The following is a 22,038-nucleotide window of genomic DNA, read 5'->3' as shown; positions in this document are numbered from 1 at the left end:
TTGCATAACTGGTTATATTTCATTACCGGAATGAAATGTCTGCATTCTGTTAATTGTATTACAATGCCATTTAGCTGTTAGTAGGAGTAGAAATTGCATGGTCATAACACAATGGCATACAGTGTGTACAAGTTAAAAACTAAGTTAATTTAATGTGCCCCCATTACACACAGTTACATATCATGGACTCCAGTGACTAGTCACCAGTTCACAGTGTTGGGAGTAACACGTTACTTATGTAACGCGTTACGTAATATTATTACTTTTGTGGTCCTAAGTAATATAACGAAATACGCTATAAAAACAGGTAATATAACTCAAGCTACTTTACTTATAAATGTAACACGTTACCTAAGTAATATAGTTACTGTAACGAATCTAATATTATGTAATATTATTACTACAATTCACTGTAAATTCAGCAGTGTGATGTTCATACTGATGGTATGACTCCTGCGGTCGCTTAGTGTGGTTGTCATACTTTAGTAACGAAGTTACTAATCTCGTTAGTAATCCTCTGAGTAACGCCTAGCCACAACGAAGTAACGAAGCCTACTGAATGAAGCTTATTCACCAGCTTCTTACTTATAACCAAGATTTGTACATTGTCCAACAACGGAATCATGTAACGTGATAAAGTGGTAGTTTCACACGTGACAGCTTAAGGCTGTGGACACAAAGTAATATAATATGTAATATTATTATAGTTACTTTATTTTATGGGTAATATGTAACTGTAACTAAATAGTTCAGTTGCAAGTAATATGTAACATGTAACTAGTTACTTTTAAAAAGTAACTTGCCCAACACTGCCAGTTCATATGAAGTTGTATCACAATATTATAATCATGTGTGCCTAAGAGTGAGAGAAACATTTTTGGATATACCACTATACCACTATACCTACATGTCAGTATCTGCTATACAGTAGAGTAGATACTGTCAAGCAGTGAATAGAATACATTTAATTGTACCTAGCTATTTGGCTTATCACTGCTACTTTTTAGGACCATATTCACCACTCAGTGTTGAAATGTTGTCACAAGTCACCCAAATGTACAGTAATCCCACCCTTAAAAATGTGTAAAGCCAAAAAAATGTCAGTCCAGTAGTCCATCCCAGTATTCCAGTCCAGTAGTCCAGTCCAGTGATTAGACACTACCGTGGGTAGAGAAACTACGCCAAACATCTCTCAATAATGCCGGTTTTCCATCCTCCTGGTCCACTTCGCCTTTAGCATCATGCTTTGTATTTTTTAAATCAGCACTATTGAAATATGTAATCAGTACAGCAAATGAGGCAATAACACAAAAGAATATACAAAGACTAATTACAAGCTACCAAACTAAACTACTTGTTTTGTATCTGATCACTACTAGTATAGTGGTCAGTTCTTGCCATCAACAATAGTTTTTTAAGTTATGTAGAGTTTTTCATCAACAAAAACCCTCGGTTAGATCTATTTTCGAACAAGCTGCTCGAGTTGCCATTTCATGCTCCTATAGGGTCTTCAATGCTCGCTTGTCAGAATTGTGGGATATTACAGAACTTTTAATTGTTTTTTAGTTAATGTTGTAATTGTAATTTACGGTTTTGTCTTATCAGGGATCCAGTTACCTGTATTTCAGGTTGTTGTACCCCTGAGTCTAGGCTCCCCTTACCTTACCTTGTCGCTATTCCTGTATGCTGTCATTATCATGACGTTCACTACTACAGTATTATTACGAAGTATTGAGACCTGTCACGCTGCAGGTGGATGATTACCAATCAAGTAAAATAATTGCCAAATCTAAATTAAAGCTCATAATCATGTGTCCATGCAGCTATTAAAGGTACTGTAGTTCAGCATTTTACACAGGGTAGTGGGTGTCACGATTCAGATTTGGCAATTATTTAACTTGATTGGTAATCATCCTAACCTAACACTGGCCAACAGTAAGGGTGATCTGGTCATGACACTGAGGCTTTCACACATGTATGGATAAAACAGTGCATGGATATAGAATTATAGTCCACTAAATGCAAATTTTGCCAATGCTGACTTAAGCTGTCAGTGTAGCTCACTATTGAAGCTGTTGTTACATGCAGGTATATTATGACTAAAACTGGATCATAACTCATCATCTGAACAGTTGTACTAGTTTTCTCAGTACTATAATAAAACATGGCTTAATCTCTACTCTGATATAGGCTGGAGTATGGGCTAGACAGCTGTTCTACCAATGATGACTTCGGATACTCCCAAAAATTTCTTGTACAACTCAATAAGCTTAATTGTCTCTATCAGTGACCTCTACTGGCTCCATGTACAAGTCTACTCACTATACTGCTAAGTAATTATATAAGTCAGTCTAACATCACTGCATGCATATCTGCTATAATTCGTACCTGAGTTTCTACTCAAGTAAGCTAGTCCTTAATGTTACTCCCTGCCAGTTGTCACAGTCAGCTGTTCCAAGTGACTGAAAAACACATCAATTAAATGAAATCAAAGTGAACAACAGATTCTAAATTTAGAGAATCTACATAACTGAATTTCTTACTAGCCAAGCTGAGTTTATACATGTATGCTGCTTAGACTCATTGCCAGAAAGACATTTATTAGTTCCCATCCAATCATTGTCCAAGCTTATATTAAATTAGGAGCCGGAGTTCCCTACAAGTACAGTAAGACCTTCACTGATCTCATGCACAACACTATCCAGTCCACGATGAGCTGATATTCTTGTCATAAAGTCACTAGAAAGGTCAGCAGCATTACGTATGTAGTAGTTGTAAACAGAAACTGCAAATTAACCTTCACCTAGCTACTATACAATAATTATAAAGTACTTGAGCTCTTTACAGCTATATCAAGCATATCCTGCACAGCCAAGGAGTATCCTGCACAGCCAAGGAGTATCCTGCACAGCCAAGGAGTATCCTGCACAGCCAGGGAGTATCCTGCACAGCCAGGGAGCATCCTGCACAGCCAGGGAGTATCCTGCACAGCCAGGGAGTATCCTGCACAGCCAGGGAGTATCCTGCACAGCCAGGGAGTATCCTGCACAGCCAAGGAGTATAATGCACAGCTGAGGAGAGGATGTCAGAAAGAAGAATTCAAGAAATGGAAAGCATGAAAGTAGCATTATCACAATAGACATAAAAAAATTCCAATACCAGATTTTCATGCTTCATGTCAATGGCATAGAATTTACCTTTCAAAGAACCTCTTAAAATTTCATTTTATGCATGTATGTGATATGTATTAAACCATTATACTTTGCATCATCATTATTATCAGCACTGTAGCTGTAATGTGTGGATGTCGGTACATATAATATATCCTCAGGCATACCTCAAGCTACTGTGCTTGCACCTTTACTATTCTTACTCTACATCAATGACCTACCTATCTGTGTCTGCAATAAAATTAAGTTATAATTTTTTATGCTGATGATGTTTTTTTTTATACACACTGCAGATGACTGTATTACTTTACAACAAATTTGGACTGCTAGCTCAATGGTCACACACTTGGATGATGTCATTCAATCCTGAGTTTCTATAAGAGTGACAAATTGCATACTTACTACATTGAGAACACCCTAATCATGGAAGTTTTGTCTGCTACTTATCTTGGGGTTACTATTGACAGCATGCAAGCTCACTTGGTATGATCATATTCAAAGAATTGTCTATAAAGCTAACCAAATCATTGCCTTTCTATATATATAAATCTACGTCACTGCCCAAGTCGTGTTAAGTGCAAATGGTACAAGTATGGTTAGACCTATCGTGGAATACACATCACCTGTTTGAGATCCCCACACAAAAATCAATATAAACAAAATTGAAGCCATCCAGAAGAGTCAAGAGCTGCCAGATTCTGTCTAAATGATTTTTCTAGATACTCCAGTGTTTCTAATCAGCATGCTGACTACACTAGATCTACCTACACTACAACAGAGAAAAGTCAGAGCTAAACGTACAATGATGTACAAGATTGATATCCCTATAAAGATTCCTTTATCCCTTGTGACCCTCAATTAAGGAATGGATATTTCAGCAACTAATGACGAACATTGATTCATATAAATTTTCCTTTTCTCCCTCAGTAATTAAGCTTTGAACCCACTTCCCCTCTACGTAGTTAATTCTCCCTCCTTAGATCAGTTTTAAATAACTTTAGTGATTTATATCTGTGCGTTATAATCTTGTGTGATTTCTGCTCAGTAAAACAAATAAGTAAATATTAGATTATGCTGTTTCTAAGCATTTGTCATTTTATGCTTATGAGACTGCAGTACATGTTCAATAGAATAGAGTTCTTTCACACATGGCTGCATAAAATTTGCTCAGCTCCTAGATGCATAGCTGTATTTCAACTACCAGTATCTCAGTAGCCAGCTTTTCTGCTGTGTTAGTAAGTAGTCAATTGTATAGTCTGTTAATATGTTGTAGAGTATTTTAATTTGCTTGCAACAATTATATAACCTGTTGTATATTATACATGTATGTATTTGCTGAATGTCCAAGTATCTAATGATCAGTCATTAAAGATATATACCACAGTAAAATCAGTAGATCAACAGAAGTATCTACAGACGTTGCCTTTGATTGTAAGCAATCATGGTCACATTGAGCATCTAAAAATAAGGTCACAAAACATGCTTTATTAACAGTCACAAGCATTGCCTATAAAGCTGGACTTACCAGGTACAATTCTATCTTGCTTGTTATGCTCTTCTTGTGTGGCAGTCCGGTCAGCTCCACAAATCCTTATTATACAGTGGCTGAACTGAAATTATACAGAACAGGGGTAGTATGGATGTGTATAAGCAGCTACGTACAATATAGTGTGATCATGTGTTATGCTTTCCTTAACTTGGTTGACTGGTATTCAGGGAATTATTCAATGCATCAACAATTATTTTAGCAAAGTCAGAAGCATCCTCCAATTCAGTTTAGCTGCTGGCATTATCAGTTTAACACTATAGGGAAAAACATTAACTACTTTGATAATCCAGCAAGATTCCACCTTACTTTTACTCAAAAGTACTAGTCCATTCCTCACTCACTCACTCACTCACTCACTCACTCACTCACTCACTCACTCACTCACTCACTCACTCACTCATCACTCACTCACTCACTCACTCACTCACTCACTCACTACTCACTCACTCACTCACTCACTCACTCACTCACTCACTCACTCACTCACTCCCTCGCTCAGTCAGTCAGTCACCCACTCACTCACTCACCCACCCACCCACCCACCCACCCACCCACCCACCAGGGTTTTTGATAAAGCTACCAACTTGCACCAAATTGGCCCAACCCACCATGCTGTTGAGCCAGATTTGTTTGCTCTTGCGCCATGAGCAGAAGGAAATCTATTGTTAGGGATTTTTTTTTGTTAGGGAATTTTTTTTCTTGTAGTGTACATGTTATGTTGTGAAGAGCATTCACTCAGATTATGTATGTGTGCATCATTTTAGGTAGCATCAAGTCACGTCAAGGACTCAAGGAGCACACTATTCCACAATCATAATTAAACAGTGTCAATGTGAAAAGCATCCACCAGGGCTTACAATAAACAAATTCCTGACAAATAGCCCATTTTCCAACCAAGATTGGATTTGACAGGAGCCTACTGTCTGACTCATGTATGACAGTTTATTCTACTAACAAGTACCAGTTGGTTGCTACATTCAAGGGAGGAACCACAAATACAATGCCAACCCTTCTGCTTAGGCAGCACAAAGAAACAGTACAGTGCTTGTGTCCATACAGTGTACTAGTGTGTATGTTTGTCCTGACACTACAAACCCTGGCATTCACTCAATTAAATCATGTATGTATATATACGTTTCTTTTCAAGTCATGTCAAGTTACACACTATGTATTACAATAATATCACTAAGAACACTAGGTCACACTACAATACAGAGTATACTACAGTTTTGATAATGAAAAACATTACTCTGAGTCTGATGAGTCTGAATCATCTAAGTCTATATTTTGCTTTTCAGGCAGAGGTATAACGTAACGACGGTGCTTAGTTTCAACCCATTTTTTGTACGCTTCGTGAAAAGGAAATTCTGCAGGCTTGGATGCATTAAGTCTTAATCTAAGCAGCTGGTCGAGGTGACACACACTCAACCGATTACGGAATTTTGTCTTTGTAGCATTTTGGTAAGAAAAGCCTCTTTCTACTTCAGAAGTACTAGAAGGATATATCAGTACAATTTCTGCTAGTTTAGAGAGAGAAGGGTAGTGCATTATAAGTGTAACATCAGTAGCTAATTTCAGCATGAACTCCCTCAGAGAATACCTTGCATAGCTTATCTTCATACAATGCTTCAGAGTATCCCACTCCAGTGAGCACAAATTGTGATCCACAAATGATGAATACTGACTAGTCAGTAACAGTAGATCTCTTTCTCCATATGCTGCACAATCTGTATCAGAACCAGGAACTGCAGCTGGATCAAATATTCTTGCTGCTTGAATAATATCACTACTTGGAAAGCGAGCTATTAAATTGTTGACTATAGCCTGAACAAACTTTGCTACATCTGTCTCAAGCCTTTTCTTTTCCTCCATCTGCTTTTGTAATTCTGTTTCTTCAACCTGTATTGTGTGATGTGCAATTCCTTCAATGCATTCTGTAGTGTAAGGACCCCATCGTATATCTTTTTGTAAATACCTGTTTTTTAGGGCTTTAATAACTTCAGTAACTTTTCTGTGTGCATCACATGGGTGGTAGGTAGGTATTTGAAATGTTTTGTTTAATTGGCCAAGGGTACTAAGAATATCACACAAGAAATGTAACGACACAACAAACCGATACTTTTTTAGTCTTTTTGCAATTCCATCAGCAGTGATATCTTTATTAGACTGATCCTCAAAATATGTAACTAGTACTTCATAAGAACGCACAACAGCCCTTACAGCTTGGAGTCGACTCAGCCAGCGGATATCAAACAGCTTTTGTATCCTAACAAACTTCTTATTGAGCACACTAAACACAAGCTTTAATCGCTCAGTTCGCACGCTTGAGTGCGAAAAATATGAGTAAATCGCACGGAGCATGCTTTCTATTTGAATAAAATATTCAACAGACTGGTAGGCCTGGCTAACTGATAACGCTTCTCGATGAGCAACACAGTGAAATTCCATTAAATGTGGCACGACAGATTTCAACTTGGCCTGAACACCATTACTGCACCCAAGCATCACTGATGCTCCATCACTAGTAAACATGATCATTTTATCCATTGAAACATCAATTTCATGAAAATATTCTGCCACTGATTTGAAAATTGAATCCGCATCGCATTCTTTCAAAGCCAACAATTTCATAAATTTCAATTCTTTTTTATTGTTTTCTCTATCCAAAAACTGACAATAAACCATAAGATTTTTGGCGCACGAAATGTCATTGGATTCATCTAACAGTAAAGAAAAATACCTTGCCTTTTGTAATTTAGCAACATCTTCACTCTCTGTTACAGCATTAAGAGCATGCACAAATTCCCAAGTGCTGTAGGTGCTCCTATGGGTCTTAGACAACCAAATGCTGGCTGTTGTAGATAGAGATGATACCTCTTCCAAATCATCTTCAATTATCACTGGCTCTTTGTCATGAAATAAAATATGAAAATCTACAAGAGAATGAAGTGGGGCTCCTTTATTCATTGAAAGTCCATTTGTAGCCAAGAAATGGATGTTAATTAACAGTCCCAACGTTTCTCTTTCAGAAGCAGATGTTTTAGGTGCTTTAAACATGGAACTGGCGGTTTTAGCAATAGCAGTAACCTGCGGAGCAATCCGTGAATGGTTGCTCGAATCAGCGTGACGTCTGAGGTACTCTTTTTTCCAGCCTTTAGCTGACGAACCTTCCCAAGTGCAAAATCATTTTTCAGTCCTGCTGCTCTACACTCACGACAGTATAGTTTTTCTATAAATTCTTCGCTGCATTCATCATCTTCAACCTCAACCCATGGGAATAGATATTTCCAACGTGGTAAAAACTTTCTCGTGCTAATGTCGTGATGGAGGTTTGTCGCCATTTCTTCACTTGTGCTCGATGAAGATGAAGAAGGTAAAGTCTCAGTGTTTTCTAGTACTCCACTGGATGATAGCTCAGCCCTGACAAATGGACTGAGCAATCGCTGTTTCTTCGAAGCTGACATCTGTAAACACGTGACTGAAGCCTTACAATGTTAATTGGATAATGTATTTGCGCTCGGGTATCTGTGGTCATTGACATACGAATACCATAATTAGAAACCATAGCGAAGACTAATGGAGGAAGCTCTATGGGACTGCTTGGCTACTTAATTGTTGATAAGTAATGTTATTCACGTTTAAAAGACATTACCTTATCAAAACTCAGGTAAATGTTAAGTGCCAGTGGCGCTTTGCTATTAAATTGCACTTGCTCCATTGGCGCTAATAAATTCTACACTGCGCCAGCCTGGCGCTAAGTTCTGTTTATAAGTGGGCCAGTGGAGGATGGCTAGCGCCAATGGCGCGCCATATAGCCTTATCAAAAACACTGCCACCCACCCACCCACCCACCCACCCACCCACTCACTTACTCACTCACTCATTCACTCACTCACTAACTCACTCACTAACTCACTCACTCACACACATGCACACACATACACACAAAAAGCAAAGCAAAATTTTCAGCTGCTGTGCTAGCATCGTCATGCCAAACCACCAGGACACCTGTACATTACTTAGGTGCTATGAGTCAGTCAGTGTACCTGGGGCAGGATAAGTATCTTGCAGGAGGCTGTATCATGTCCCATACATAGGTGAAGGTGTCTGTCTTTTATGGCCACAGAAGGATTTTAGTATGCAAATCACTACGAGATATAAAACTTGCATAATATTGTAAGTTCACAAAGGGCTACTATAGGACAAATACAAGTACTATGCATTAACACTGTCTGTCCATTCTAACTTTCTTTTGGAGCTTTGTCTGTCAGCTTTTCACCATGCTAATACATAATGCATAACCAAAGGATTTATCAAAGGAAACTATCATTAAGTTACAAGAGGAATGCTGGCAGCCATGCACTGAGAGACCTTAAATATTTTAATGGTCTAAAACAAAACAAAACAGATTTCTATATTTTATGACATAATACTGGAGTATTGAGTTTTGCTGACATCACCCACATTATACCATGCTATAATATCTGGTCTAGAATTATTCCTTAATTTCTCATTGAATCCCTGAAATGTAACGCTCTTCACCATTGTGACAATTAAAACCTTCTTCCCATATTAATGATAGGACTATTAGGGTATACTGCTCTATTAGAGTATATAGTTGACTACTTTACTAGATTTATATTTTTGAAAGAAAATTTCAATGTCCCATTTGTAAATCCTTCTCTGAGAAATAAATGTATCAAGTTGAACTATATATAATTATGCTGTTCGTGTGTGTACTCACTCACAGACACTTTTGTGCTTAGTACTGTCTATGAGGTTTCTGCTGAAACCTTAGGAATCTATATTTAAAAGGGAGGTTTCTGAAAGCCTTGGAACCCCTTCCATGATAACTGTTACAGCTCCACGTATATATATCCATATTAGCAGTTACCGTTATCACTTTATTCATCAGTTTGGCAATATATATAGAGTAAACACAATTTTCACATAGAGGTGTAGCTTGCATGCATGTTAGAATTTCTGTATGGGCAACAGTTCTCTGGCAGCTATGGAATTGTTGTAGCTTAGCTACTTGATATTATGAACACTTAGTAAGCTTGCTGATAAAAAATTAAAACAGTAAAGTATGGACTATACAAGACATTGCCATAGAGCCGAAACCTGAGTGTGCAGCTAATGGAACCATCAGTTTTGATGAAGTGATTAAAATAATTATTAATCACATGCGACTACACCAGTAAGGCAAAACCAGTGCAGTTTAGTCCACATTAAAACATACAGGCAAAGAATATTTTTTGACTGAGAAGTGTTGATTGAAATAGCTAGCTAGCTAGCTGGGTGGTGAAGAACAGTGTTGGGAGTAACGCATTACTTATGTAACGCGTTACGTAATATTATTACTTTTGTGGTACCTAAGTAATATAACGAAATACGCTATAAAAACAGGTAATATAACTCAAGTTACTTTACTTACAAATGTAACGCGTTACCTAAGTAATATAGTTACTGTAACGAGTCTAATATTATTCCAAGTAACGAAGTTACTAATCTCGTTAGTTATCCTCTGAGTAACGCCTAGCCACAACGAAGTAACGAAGCCTACTGAATGAAGCTTATTCACCAGCTTCTTATATACTTATAATCAAGATTTGCACATTGTCCAACAACGCAATCATGTCACGTGATAAGGTGGTAGTTTCACACGTGACAGCTTAAGGCTGTGGACACAAAGTAATATAATATGTAATATTATTATAGTTACTTTATTTTATGGGTAATATGTAACTGTAACTAAACTGATAGTTCAGTTGCAAGTAATATGTAATATATAACTAGTTACATTTTAAAAAGTAACTTGCCCAACACTGGTGAAGAATAATCCATGACAGTATATCCAGTCCAGTAGATCAGCCGTTCATTGAATGCATACACCCGGCCCCAACGAGCTATAACTAGTTCGTTGGAATTTAATTACAAAGATGCTGATTAATTGGTCACGTGATTCACCGTGTTGACAGTGCCATGTCCAGTGATGGAAAGCCCAGGTGTAACGAAGAATCTGTGGAGATTTTAAGTCTTCCTGTGGAACTTTTAGTTTATATTATATCATTTTTACCGATTCGTGATAAAGTGAAGTTGCGAAACGTATCATGGAGACTACGAGTTGTGGGCGAAACACCATCACTATGGAGACAATTTCTATGGCCACTTTATGACCGAAGAGAGGAACACTCTGTAATGAGTGTGTTGAAGGATTGTGGTGAGTACATCAAGCAATTGGTTTTCCCAGATCACGTGATAGCATCGACACTAATCAAAATGTTGAGCTTTTGTGACAACGTTACAGAACTTAGTCTACCGCCACCCGGAACTAAGCTAGATCCTAAGCAACTTGGAATTGCTCTACAGTCAATGGGAAAGTTGGAGACATTGGAAGTTCAGTTAAGCAGTGACATCAAGCCATTACTTCAGATTGGTAGGTTGAGAGAACTCACAGTACACATAAAGGTGTCACCAAGGCAGCAAACCCTACCACATGTATTTTGTATGTCTTGCGTGCAAAAATGGGTAACAAATGATTTTGTACCACGTAACTTAAATATTGTGACGCGCACGTTTGTCGATCAGTTACGAAAAAGTTTTTTAAAGTCTTGGAAGCAGTGGAATTCCACCATAGCAATAAATCATAGTTCACGTTTGAAGTTGTTTAGTAATTTTAGATCGACACTAAATCATTCTCTGGTGTTTCCAAATCTCCAGCTGGAGTTTAGTGAAATGGCTACCCTGCCACTTGTAAAAGCAAGTAGCTTTGGACTCTTTGTTCTACAGAGAGATCTTGTTTTGTTGTCTAACTCTGTTCATAATGGTAAAGCAGCTTATAAAGCCAAAGTTGTACCCAATGACTTCGACCATGTTCTTAAATGTAACCTGATTAGTGTTGTTATAGATCTTGGTTTTGTAACTGATTTTGATTTTTCCTTCTGCAAGTTCCTTCAATCCAGACACTTGGAACAACTGGCTGTTGCATGTCCCAATCTTAAACGTCTTAATCTAGGTGGTAATTGGGAATGTTTATGTAGTCTGAAAGGTCTGAGTAAGATTGCTCAGTGCTGTAGCAATTTACATGGGCTAAACTTGCTGTGTATTTCTTTAGGAGAAGTAGAAAGTCACATTCAACTGTGGGATATGCTAAATGATATGAAGAAACTAACCTATCTAGCTTTGGATGTTTGTCTTTTTGGGATCTCTATACCAAATGAAATGCGTTACATGGACAACTTTTTCAGCCTGGTTTGGCAGTTTTCTAACTTGCAGGGTATAGAGATCCGATACAGTTTTGGTCTTTGTGTTGCGTGTTTTGAGTGCAAGCCTCAACTGAAATGGGTATGGTTGTTTTTGTCATATTTTCCATCATTGCAACACTGCAAATTCTGTACTGATGATTCAGACAGTATGCAGGACATCATCAATGGTTGTAAGGAGCTCACACATTTATCTTGTCAATGTGTTGGACAGTTGTCACTCTCATCAGCGTGCAACTCTAACTTGCAGCAATTATCAGTTTTGTCAGACAATACCGATATTCCTGACATTTTCTTGGAGACCGTATCTGCACATTGTGGGTTAGTACATGTAGCCATATCCGTGAACTCAGTGTCCACTAAAGGAATTACCAGTCTCATTAGAAACTCTCCTGAATTGCTGACCATGGTAGTTTTTACACACCAGTCCATATGCAATAAACGAGGCTCAAAAGTCAACTTGAAGAAGTTTAAAAACAGAATAAAGGAAACTTTTCCTTGTCGAAAACTGTATTCTGTTGGTACTTTTAAAATTGTACAGAATAACAAGTTGATTCTTCACCATTTTGGTGATTATCTCCTTAATTCTGTTCTGTCATCATTGTGGACATGACAATCAATGCTCTAACTGCATGTGTGTTGTCATTGTAAGCACATGCAGTAAGAGAACCAGTTCATAATTATAATTGTAAATCATTTGCATAATTGCTTAAATGTACATCATATAATATTATTAAAAGCAAATAATATATATATACATGCCATAAATGTTTTAGATATGACACTTGACACTGTAAACTGGCTTGTTTGATCAACATTTACTTTCCTGCTTCAGATGTAGTGAGACATCGCTGCATGTTCCAGAAACACCTATTTGACACTGCTACACCAGTAAACTGAAATTGTGTATCAGTCTCCTTTCCATAAGAGAGTTCTAGTCCAATTCTCTTTACAGATATTAGTATAATAACCAATTATGGCTTTAAACATCAGTTGTGTTGCATACACATGTGTGTATTGGCATTTTTACGTGTAAAATTTAATTGTGTGCATGTTCTTGCCTCATATACATGTACATGGTTTACAAAGATGAAACTTTTTGTGTTCTCAAATAAAAAAGATTTAGCTATTCTCTATTACACACCTTTCGCTTTTTTTTCAGGGTAGCTAACTATAAGGTATATAACTTAAATTATATGTATAGGTGGCTAGTGGACTACGTAACGCAAGGAAGATGCAATTTGGATATGTTCTTAGACTACAATACATGGCAACCATATGCATAAACATAAATAGTATTTAGGACTTAAAGGGAAGCAGCTTGTAAAATCCATGAAAATGTGAACATTTTTAATGTTTAAAACCTGTTGGCAGCTGTGTCCTACATCATTCTGTACATATAACTCACCAGCACTACCAATGAAAACTGGAAACCACCTTGCTGGATATGCACCCCTGGGATATATAATACATACCAATCTATTATGCTATAATTTATATACATGCTATTTATATACTCCAGGTCCCATCTTATGTTTATATAAATTGTGCTCCCTTAATGATTAACTTTATATGGCTTGTAAGCTGTATACATGTATAAAATTAGAAGCATTGTTGCCCGTTAGCTGCTTTGTGAAGTATGTCATTAATATAGCTAGGTTGTAATGAAGAAGTTTGGGGTTGAAATCATAATACTGTACCTGCAGCTTTATTTGCATTGCAGAGTCCCTCATACACAATTATCTTGTAGAGGGATTTAAGGTAGTGTTGGAGTTGCAGTCTATATTCAGTAAGGTGTCAACATTAACATTGCATGTTGTAAATACAGAGAAAAGGTTTAGGCATTAAACAGATCTTGAGTCAGTAGTAGTTGAAAGGAATAATTGTGTAGTGAGGTTTAGCTTCTTCAATTAAATGTTGCAGCCTTTTCTCTGCCTCTTCAAGTTTGTCAATTTGGTTGGAGATGGTGGCCTGCAGCAAAATCTTAATTTTGTCATGAGTAACTATACTGCAGTGATCCAAACATATGTATATAGTATCCAAATTTCAGCTGATCAAGATTCTGACTACGGTCGCAGGTCTACCTACAGTGAGTCACCCCCTTGCTATCACCCAGCACCTTCGTGCATACTAAGCGTCTCTAAAAATAATTATTGTGTTGTTTTAAACTACACAACCATCTGTAAAGGCCATAATGGCAAAAATCTACAGTGAGACTTTTCCTCAAGAGTTCTTCAAAAAAACAGGTTTCAATTGTGGGTCCAGTTACAAAAGTTTTAATTGTGGGTTTTGTTTTATTCAGATGATTAGTAGTGTTTTCCATTATGGCTCCACAAAGCATAAATTTTGAGCATAATAGGTTGCAATTGTGGCCGAGAATTTTGAGCACTATTTTTCCAAAACATGCTAACTTGTTTGACTGTTTTTTTTTCCAGGGAGTCTTTCTGGGTGAAAAAAACTGCAACAACAAAAACTGGAAAAACAGGACTGTGACACTTGACACTTCGAGTCACGTGATAGTTTGTTTTGTTTTTGGAGGCAGTTTCCTTCGCAGCGTAGTCCAGTAATGGAAAATCCTGGTGACGAGGAATCTATTCACTTTTTAAGTCTTCCTGTGGAGCTGTTAGTATATATCATATCTTTTTTACCAACGGTTCGTGATAAAGTGAAGTTACGATATGTTTCACCGAGACTACGAGTTGTGAGCGAAACACCGTCACTATGGAGAGAGTTTGTATGGCCATTTTATCACCGAAGAGAAGAACGTTCTGTAATGAGTGTGTTGAAAGATTGTGGCGAGTACATCAAGCATTTGGTCTTCCCTGATCACGTGAAAGCCTCAGCACTAATCAAAATGATTAATTATTGTAACAACGTTTCACAACTCAGTCTAGCGCCAGGAACTAAGCTAGATTCTAAACAACTTGGAATTGCTGCACAGTCAATGGAATATTTGGAAAAGTTGGAAGTTCAGTTAAGTACTGACATCAAACCGTTACTGCAGATAAGCAAGTTAAGCGAACTCACAGTACATATAAAGGTGGTCCCAAGGCTGCAAATCCAAACATTTTCTGTGTCATGTGTGCAAGAATGGGTAGCAAAAGGGTTTGTACCATGTAACTTGAAAATTGTGGTCCATGAATTTGTTGATCAGTTGCGAAAAAGTTTTATAGAGTCTTGGATGCAATGGAACTCCACCATATCAGTAAGCCACATTGCATGTTTGAAGTTGTATGATAAATTTAGATCAGTACTGAATCTTTCTCCAGTGTTTCCAATCGTTCAGTTAGAATTTGGACAAACAGCTACCCTGCCATTTGTGAAAGTGAGTAACTTTGGAGTGTTGGGTTTTGAGAGAGATATTGTGTTATTGACTGACTCGATTTATAATAATAAAACTACTTTCAAAGCTGAAATTGTAGTAGCAGAGGAATTTAACCATGTTGTGCTAAATGACATATCAAACCGTGATGTAACAAGTCTCAATTTTGTGACAGATTTTGACTTTTCACTGTGTACGTTTCTTCATTCTGGACACTTGGAACAACTGGCTATTGCATGTCCTAATCTTCAGCATCTTAATCTTATTGGTAACAGTGAATGTTTAAGAAGTCTGAAAGGTCTAAATAAGATTGCTCAGAATTGCAGTGATATACGTGGACTGAACTTACTCTACATTTCATTGGATGAAGTTGAGGATCATATTCTATTATGGGATATATTGTGTGATATGAAGAAACTCACTTTTCTAGCTGTAGAGGTTTGCCTTTTTGGAACTGGTGTAATAACAAACATACTGCTAGATGTACACACCATTTGCACCCTGTTTTCAAAGTTTACTAGCTTACATGGATTAGAAATTTTTACACGTAGTCCGTGTATGGAATGTCTTCGAGGTGAGCTTGATCAGAGATGGGTTTGGGTGTTTTTGTCAAAATTTCCATCATTGAGGCACTGCATATTGGATTGCGATGATCCACACAGTGTACAGGATATTATTGCTGATTGTGAGAAGCTTACACATTTATCTTGTCGTTGTTGTGACAGCCTGTGGCTCACATCAGCATGTAACTCGAACTTACAGCAACTATCAATTGTGTCGGATGATACCGATATTCCTGACATCTTCTTAGAGACAGTATCTGCTCATGGTGAATTAGTACGAGTAGCCATATTCGTAAACTCAGTGACCATTAAGGGAATTACCAGCCTCATTGAAAATTCTCACCAATTGCTAACCTTGGTAGTTGTAACAACCACATCCGTATGCAATGAGCGAGGCTTGAAGGTCAAGTTAAAGAAGTTTAAAAGCAAAATGAAAAAGAAATACCCTTATCGAAAACTGTTTAATGTAGGCACTTTTAAAATGGTACAAAACAACGAGTTAGCGATTGAACATTTTGATGATTACCTCCGTGATGCTCATCTAACATCATTGTGGCTATGACATTCTATAGTATAACTATTTTTGTGATTTAAGGAGAAATGATTCAGTTCATTATATTATTACTCCAAGGATGTGTAGCAAAATTTTGCACGGCACATTAATGGTTTGGGTAATCTTACAATATTGCATGCAGTGATTGTTCTTTGGTTTGGAGGCACGTTCCCCCCTAACTGTATCCATAATATTTCCATATCAAATCACCACTATATGATATCATATGCTGGCTGAAGAAGCTCACTTATGTACATGTTGGGGTCATTGAATTTGAGTAGAAGAAAGACTAACAAACAATGAATTACTATAGCTATTTCAGGGAGGGGAAATGTTTTTTTTTTACAGATATTATATATGATCTTTTGATACATGCATGAAAATTTCTGTACACTATATATGTCATCGGATTTGCAGAAAGGTACCTTGTTCACACAAAATTTGTCCCATTTACTGAACTTACTTCTTGCAACTAATTGGAGGAGTTGGCACCAATATGGTAACGCACTAATCACATTTGTGAGAAAGTGCAATTTTGACAAGTAAAATTGGTGGGGTTTGCCTAAAGTTGTAGACCAACTCTTCATGATCATGCTTAGAAGTAGTAGATCTTCTCCAAATCTTTGATGCTGTACGTATTATTTCAGATATTGTGCAATGAATTATGATAGCAGGGGCGGATCTATGATTTTTTGAAAGGGGGGGGGGGGGGTGGCTAAGCTGGACTGTGACATAGGTAGCTACCGAGCCAGACATTAGAAGATACCAAGCCTTCCCACAAGGCCCTATAAGATTCATGTAGTATCCATGGTCAAATTAGCTATTTGGAAGAATGACTACATTAGTGTGCAACCTAGGGGGTCCCCCTCCCCCCCCCAGGAAATGTTTGAAAATTAGGCCCTCTAAAGGTGAATCTGAGAGTGTTTTTAGCAGCTTTTCAGTGGAAAATAATAGAATGTCAGTTTATATCATTAAATTTTACTTTTCCATTAGATCAAGACTGATTGCAATATGCATTAAGTAGCTATCATGCATGATACTCTTTTCATTAGTAGCTACCAAGCATTTAGATATAGCTAGTTATATACCATAATGCATCATCTCCTCTTAGCCATGCTCTAATCAGCTAAATCTGTGAGGCAGAAACATATGTATAGCTAAGTACAGTAGTAGTGGTGTTGAACGTACAATTATTAGTATGCATGCTCCTTAGACTAGCAACACCTTGTTAGCCTGTGCCACTTTGTTATTATAACCTTAACACCAATTAAAAGCAGAATTCAGTGAAGGGTATACCGGTACTAGTAGCTATTAGCTAGTCCATTGGCAATCCTTAGCAAAGTGCAACTATATGGGCTTTCTGAATTTGTTGTTGTGATAGTCATCTTATTTCTAGATCTGCCGGGTTATGAAGACTGATCTATAGCTAGCTACATATGCCTGCACCATAACCCACAGCATGCATGGCGATGGGGTCAAATCACTGAGAAAGTAACTGATACAAATTTTACATTCAAGTGGGTGAATATGCTATAGCTTACCAAAAGACTACAGTTTGCTAAATGGCTGAGTTGGTAGCTACATATTATACTGAAGCTGATAACTGTAACCAATTAAACCAACTAACACTTTTTGAATCATATAATTCAATTTAAAATATAAAAACCACATTAAAAACTTGGAAATGTCACTACACGTGCATACAGATTTCTATTCAGACTCAGTGCATGGTGATACATATCATTGCCGGGATAAGTAGAAATGGCTGAGAAAAGCTGAAATAGCTAGTATGCTCCATTGTACATGTATAGTTGTAACAGTTTGATGTAGCTGTTATTTCTAATCAGTGGAGTCTAGTCATATAGGCGTGCAACCAGTGAATGTTCTATTAGAGCTAATGTATGTTGTATTGGAGTAGTTACACTATAGTTTGTGTAGATTTCATTTATAGCTATAATTTTTAGACAAATACACATGAGAAATTGTTTGCCAGAAGTTGCAATAAAATTGCATGTAACTAGCTATTCATCATGCAGCAATTATTTGTAATCAGCTGTCAACTACATCTGCATTCTTTTTGACTATAATATATTTCTGAAATATACACCCATATACCTCAATTATGTGCTTTGAAAATATATTTAGTGGTGAAATGTCACACAAGCCTAAATTTATTATGTTGTTCTCCATCTCCATGACCTATGATACTTCTTGTATATTAACTTCTAAGGCTTCTTTCTGAGCTTTTTGGTAAGGTGGTGTTTACAAGGCCATGACCATGATTTCTCAAGGGAGGTTCTAGTTTGACACGGTAAGTGATTATAGCAGCAAGGGTCTGGGGGCACAGAATCCAGATGTTGACAACACCATCATACAGGGGTGGGAGCAGACCCAGGAGCTGGCTGAAGTTGGTTCTCTTGTTAGTTGCTGTACATTTTAAGCAGCAATAATCACTCCTTAGTAGGTTGATTTTGCCATTATGGCCTTTGCAGATGGTTGTGAAGTCTTTAACTTTTTATATATGTCTCATTTATGTACTTTTTATATGTGTCTCATTATTCATCTCTCTACAAAGTTTAAACACCAGCAACACATGATTATTATTTTTTAGAGCCGTTTAGTACGTATACAAAGGTGCTAGGTGGCAGTTTGACAGCTGTTTTAACTTTAGTTTCAGGTGAGTTTGCAATAAAATATTGGTGATAATATTCAGAGTGGTTTTGGTGTGACAAGGTGTATAGTATTTCTATCAGAAGAAGCAGCTATGAGAGGGAGGGACGGGATTTGCCCCAAATGCCCCATCCTGGATCCACCATTGAGGGGTGTATTTCATGTCTCCTAAATGGCCTTGTGAACACTATAATGACTTCAATTAGCCAGTGTGTGTAGGGACCCGCAGTGGCGGATCCAGGATGGGGCATTTGGGGCAAATGCCCCCCCCCCTTCAAGAAATTGCATACAAGATCGAGATACTCTAATAGAGCAGTCAATTACTCTAATAAAGCAGTCACAATGTTCATGAGGCAGTGTAGCTTACCTATGAAGCTATAAATAGGATTTTATTTTACATAACAGACGTGATATAGTTGGTAAGTATAACTAGCTATTATTGTTGTGACCTTTTTTTTTTTTTTTTTTTTTTTTTTTGGTCTTCAACTGGTTTTCAGCAAGTTTTTTTGGTCTTCAACTGTTTTTCAGAAAGGTGCCCCCCCTCTTTCCAAACTCTGGATCCGCCCCTGACCCGCCGATTATGCTGGCATAATTATGAGCATAATAGGTGTCTGAAAGCATTGAGCATAATGCTAGCATAATAGGTAGAATATTTGTGTAATAGTATGAATTCTTGCTTATCAAAATAGGTATCACAGAAAGATCGATGTACTCTAATAGAACAGTCAGTAACTCTAATAGAACAATCACATAACTGACTGTTCTATTAGAGTATATCGATCTTTTCTGTGATATGCATTTTGACAAGTAAGTTTGTGCTTCAGCCACTTATTATTTATCCATAAATTGGAAATTATTAGCAGAGCATGAGAACTGAGGCATAAATAATTGGGCATAATTTGAGCATAATGGGTAAGTATTGAGCATAAATTTAAGCATAATAGGTAAATTTTTGAGCAGTGCAGCATAGCATAATAGGTAAAATTATGAGCATAATCGGCGGATCCGTAAGTGTGTGTATATTACTCTGACTGTCAACAGTTATCACTTGAAATCTGACATGTAACTGGATTAGTTATTACGTAGCATACATTTAGTTCACAGTTATAAGAGGAGTGCCAAGACACAGGTGCATGAAATAGCCATTCCAGTTATTCATCAACTAGCTAGCTGACTCACAATGCTTGGCAGCATTACATAATTATATATATATATTTTTATATGTAATGCTATACAAGTAAGTTTATACTCCTCTGCTCAATAATAAGCTGTTATAAGCTTTTGGAGATGCATGTACTTCAATGTCATGCAGTTCAATTGGGTAAAAAATGTAAGTCATGATCACGTACGTACCGTATATGACCGTATTAAAGCCGGGCTCAAATACACGCAGGGGCTCAAATATACGCCGGGTACAGCTAGGGGACTGTCATAATAAACGCCGGGGCTCATTTAAACGCCGGGGTGCTAATGATATGCACTGAAAGGGGCGGGGGGTCCTTCACATACAAAATCCATCTACAAAATTTCGAAATATGGAAATTTACCAACCAAATTTCTAAGTTCTGGATAAATTTCTACCAAATTTCCGAATTTCTGGCTTGGAAATTCGAAATTCTTGGGTGCTACGAAGTTGTAGCTTGAGTTGTAGTATATTCCGTGCCTTAGGCTACTGTATTATGGTTTCAGTATGGGTTCAAGCTGAGCCGAACGGTTCATTAGCGGTCTGGTAAGCCGTCGTGACTCTATCATGGTTGGGGTGAGGTAGGAATTTGAATAAAACACTCACCAGTAATCCACGGACACACCAAAACGACTTGCACTGTGGCCTTTACACAGGGCCGCCCAGAGAAATTAAGGGGCCCAGGGCAAAGAGTTAAAGTGGGGCCCTTCACCCAAGTTGTAAGATGAAGACCAAAAAAAAAAAAAAAAAAAAAAAAAAAAAAAAAAAAAAAGGTCAGAACCTGCTGGCAATGACAATAACTACCCATCACCAACCATATCTCCTTATCTATAAGCTTGCTACACTGCTCCTCTGAAGAATACTGTGACTACTCTATTAGAGTATTTAGATCTGACTGCTCTATTAGAGTATATCGATCTTTTAAACAGGTATTCAGGGGGCCCTTCATGGGGCCTCCTGGGGCCCCGTTCAGGCTGGGGCCCGGGGAAAAATGCCCCAGTTGCCCCCCCCTGTGGGCGGCCCTGCCTTTACACCGTGGGAATCAAATCAGCTCGAAAGTATACAACAAATTTACGAAGCAGATTACGGACAAATGTTAGTGCGTATAATCTAGATGGCGCTATACGTCTTCTATTGATAGTGACCCCTCTTCCTTGCATCTGGCCTCGCGTATATACACATATAAATCCATGCAATATAACTTACACTAATGAAATAATCAAAATTCAATGCCAAACATTATAAAAAATTTTAATCGTATGGATTTATGTATTTAAAATTTCAGTTAATATTTCTGAATTCCCAATAAAAATTTCTACATTTCTAATAAAAATTGCCAAATTTCTATGGTCATCGACGACATTTCTGGAAGTGAAGGACCCCTCGGAAAGGGGTTCTAAACTCGTGTCAGGTGCTAACTATACAGTGATGTCTCGTCACCAGTCTTATGATGTCTTGTCTTGTTTGACTATGCCTTCTCTTCTGGTGATGGCCATAGCGTATTTATCGTGGTCATTGTCATCTTTCCACCCGACTTCCAATGTTTCACCCAGCAGAGGAGTCCAAATACGTGATGGGCTATGGATTTCGTATTTCGTACTGGCACCTGTCATTCTCATCGAGTGGCTAGTAAGAAATAAACGCCCGGGTCCAAATTAACGCCGGTCTCGTTTAAACGCCGGGTCAAAAATGATTTATTTATTTATTTTTTTTTTAACTGCTTTTTAATGCAGGCAAGGCCTGCATTAATGGTCTGTGGGCAA

At 37.6% G+C, this 22,038-nt stretch overlaps 2 protein-coding genes across 3 annotated transcripts; one reads left to right on the top strand and one right to left on the bottom strand.

The window, feature by feature from the left end:
• Window positions 1-4,433: 4,433 nt before the first annotated feature.
• Window positions 4,434-7,496, bottom strand: LOC136266317 (zinc finger protein 862-like). 2 transcript variants are annotated; one of them, XM_066061326.1, is made up of 3 exons: window positions 6,320-7,496; window positions 4,696-4,973; window positions 4,434-4,628 (listed from the first exon to the last, which is right to left on the bottom strand). In XM_066061326.1, the coding sequence occupies exons 1-2, from the start codon at window positions 7,402-7,404 to the stop codon at window positions 4,910-4,912; spliced, it is 1,149 nt and encodes a 382-aa protein (XP_065917398.1). In that variant the 5' UTR covers window positions 7,405-7,496; the 3' UTR covers window positions 4,434-4,628; window positions 4,696-4,909. The 2 variants fall into 2 exon arrangements, with proteins under 2 accessions (XP_065917398.1, XP_065917399.1); XM_066061327.1 differs by having other exon boundaries at window positions 4,696-4,780.
• A 3,189-nt stretch (window positions 7,497-10,685) lies between these two features.
• On the top strand, window positions 10,686-12,697 carry LOC136266998 (uncharacterized). Its single transcript, XM_066062055.1, has 2 exons — window positions 10,686-11,158; window positions 11,837-12,697. The coding sequence occupies exons 1-2, from the start codon at window positions 10,705-10,707 to the stop codon at window positions 12,595-12,597; spliced, it is 1,215 nt and encodes a 404-aa protein (XP_065918127.1). The 5' UTR covers window positions 10,686-10,704; the 3' UTR covers window positions 12,598-12,697.
• Window positions 12,698-22,038: the final 9,341 nt, after the last annotated feature.

Source organism: Dysidea avara, chromosome 9 (genome assembly GCF_963678975.1).
Source record: "Dysidea avara chromosome 9, odDysAvar1.4, whole genome shotgun sequence".
NCBI lineage: Eukaryota > Metazoa > Porifera > Demospongiae > Dictyoceratida > Dysideidae > Dysidea > Dysidea avara.
This window is presented reverse-complemented; position numbering and strand designations above follow the sequence as displayed.

What these genes read in the sequence shown, in the direction of transcription:
- LOC136266998 (XM_066062055.1), top strand. Translation starts at nt 10,705, where the DNA reads ATGTCCAGTGATGGAAAGCCCAGGTGTAACGAAGAATCTGTGGAGATT. An exon ending in CAAGCCATTACTTCAGATTG is followed by an intron (nt 11,159 to 11,836) that starts GTAGGTTGAGAG and finishes GTATTTCTTTAG; the next exon opens with GAGAAGTAGAAAGTCACATT.
- LOC136266317 (XM_066061326.1), bottom strand. Translation starts at nt 7,404, where the DNA reads ATGGTTTATTGTCAGTTTTTGGATAGAGAAAACAATAAAAAAGAATTG. An exon ending in ATGAAGATAAGCTATGCAAG is followed by an intron (nt 4,974 to 6,319) that starts GTATTCTCTGAG and finishes TTTTCCCTATAG; the next exon opens with TGTTAAACTGATAATGCCAG.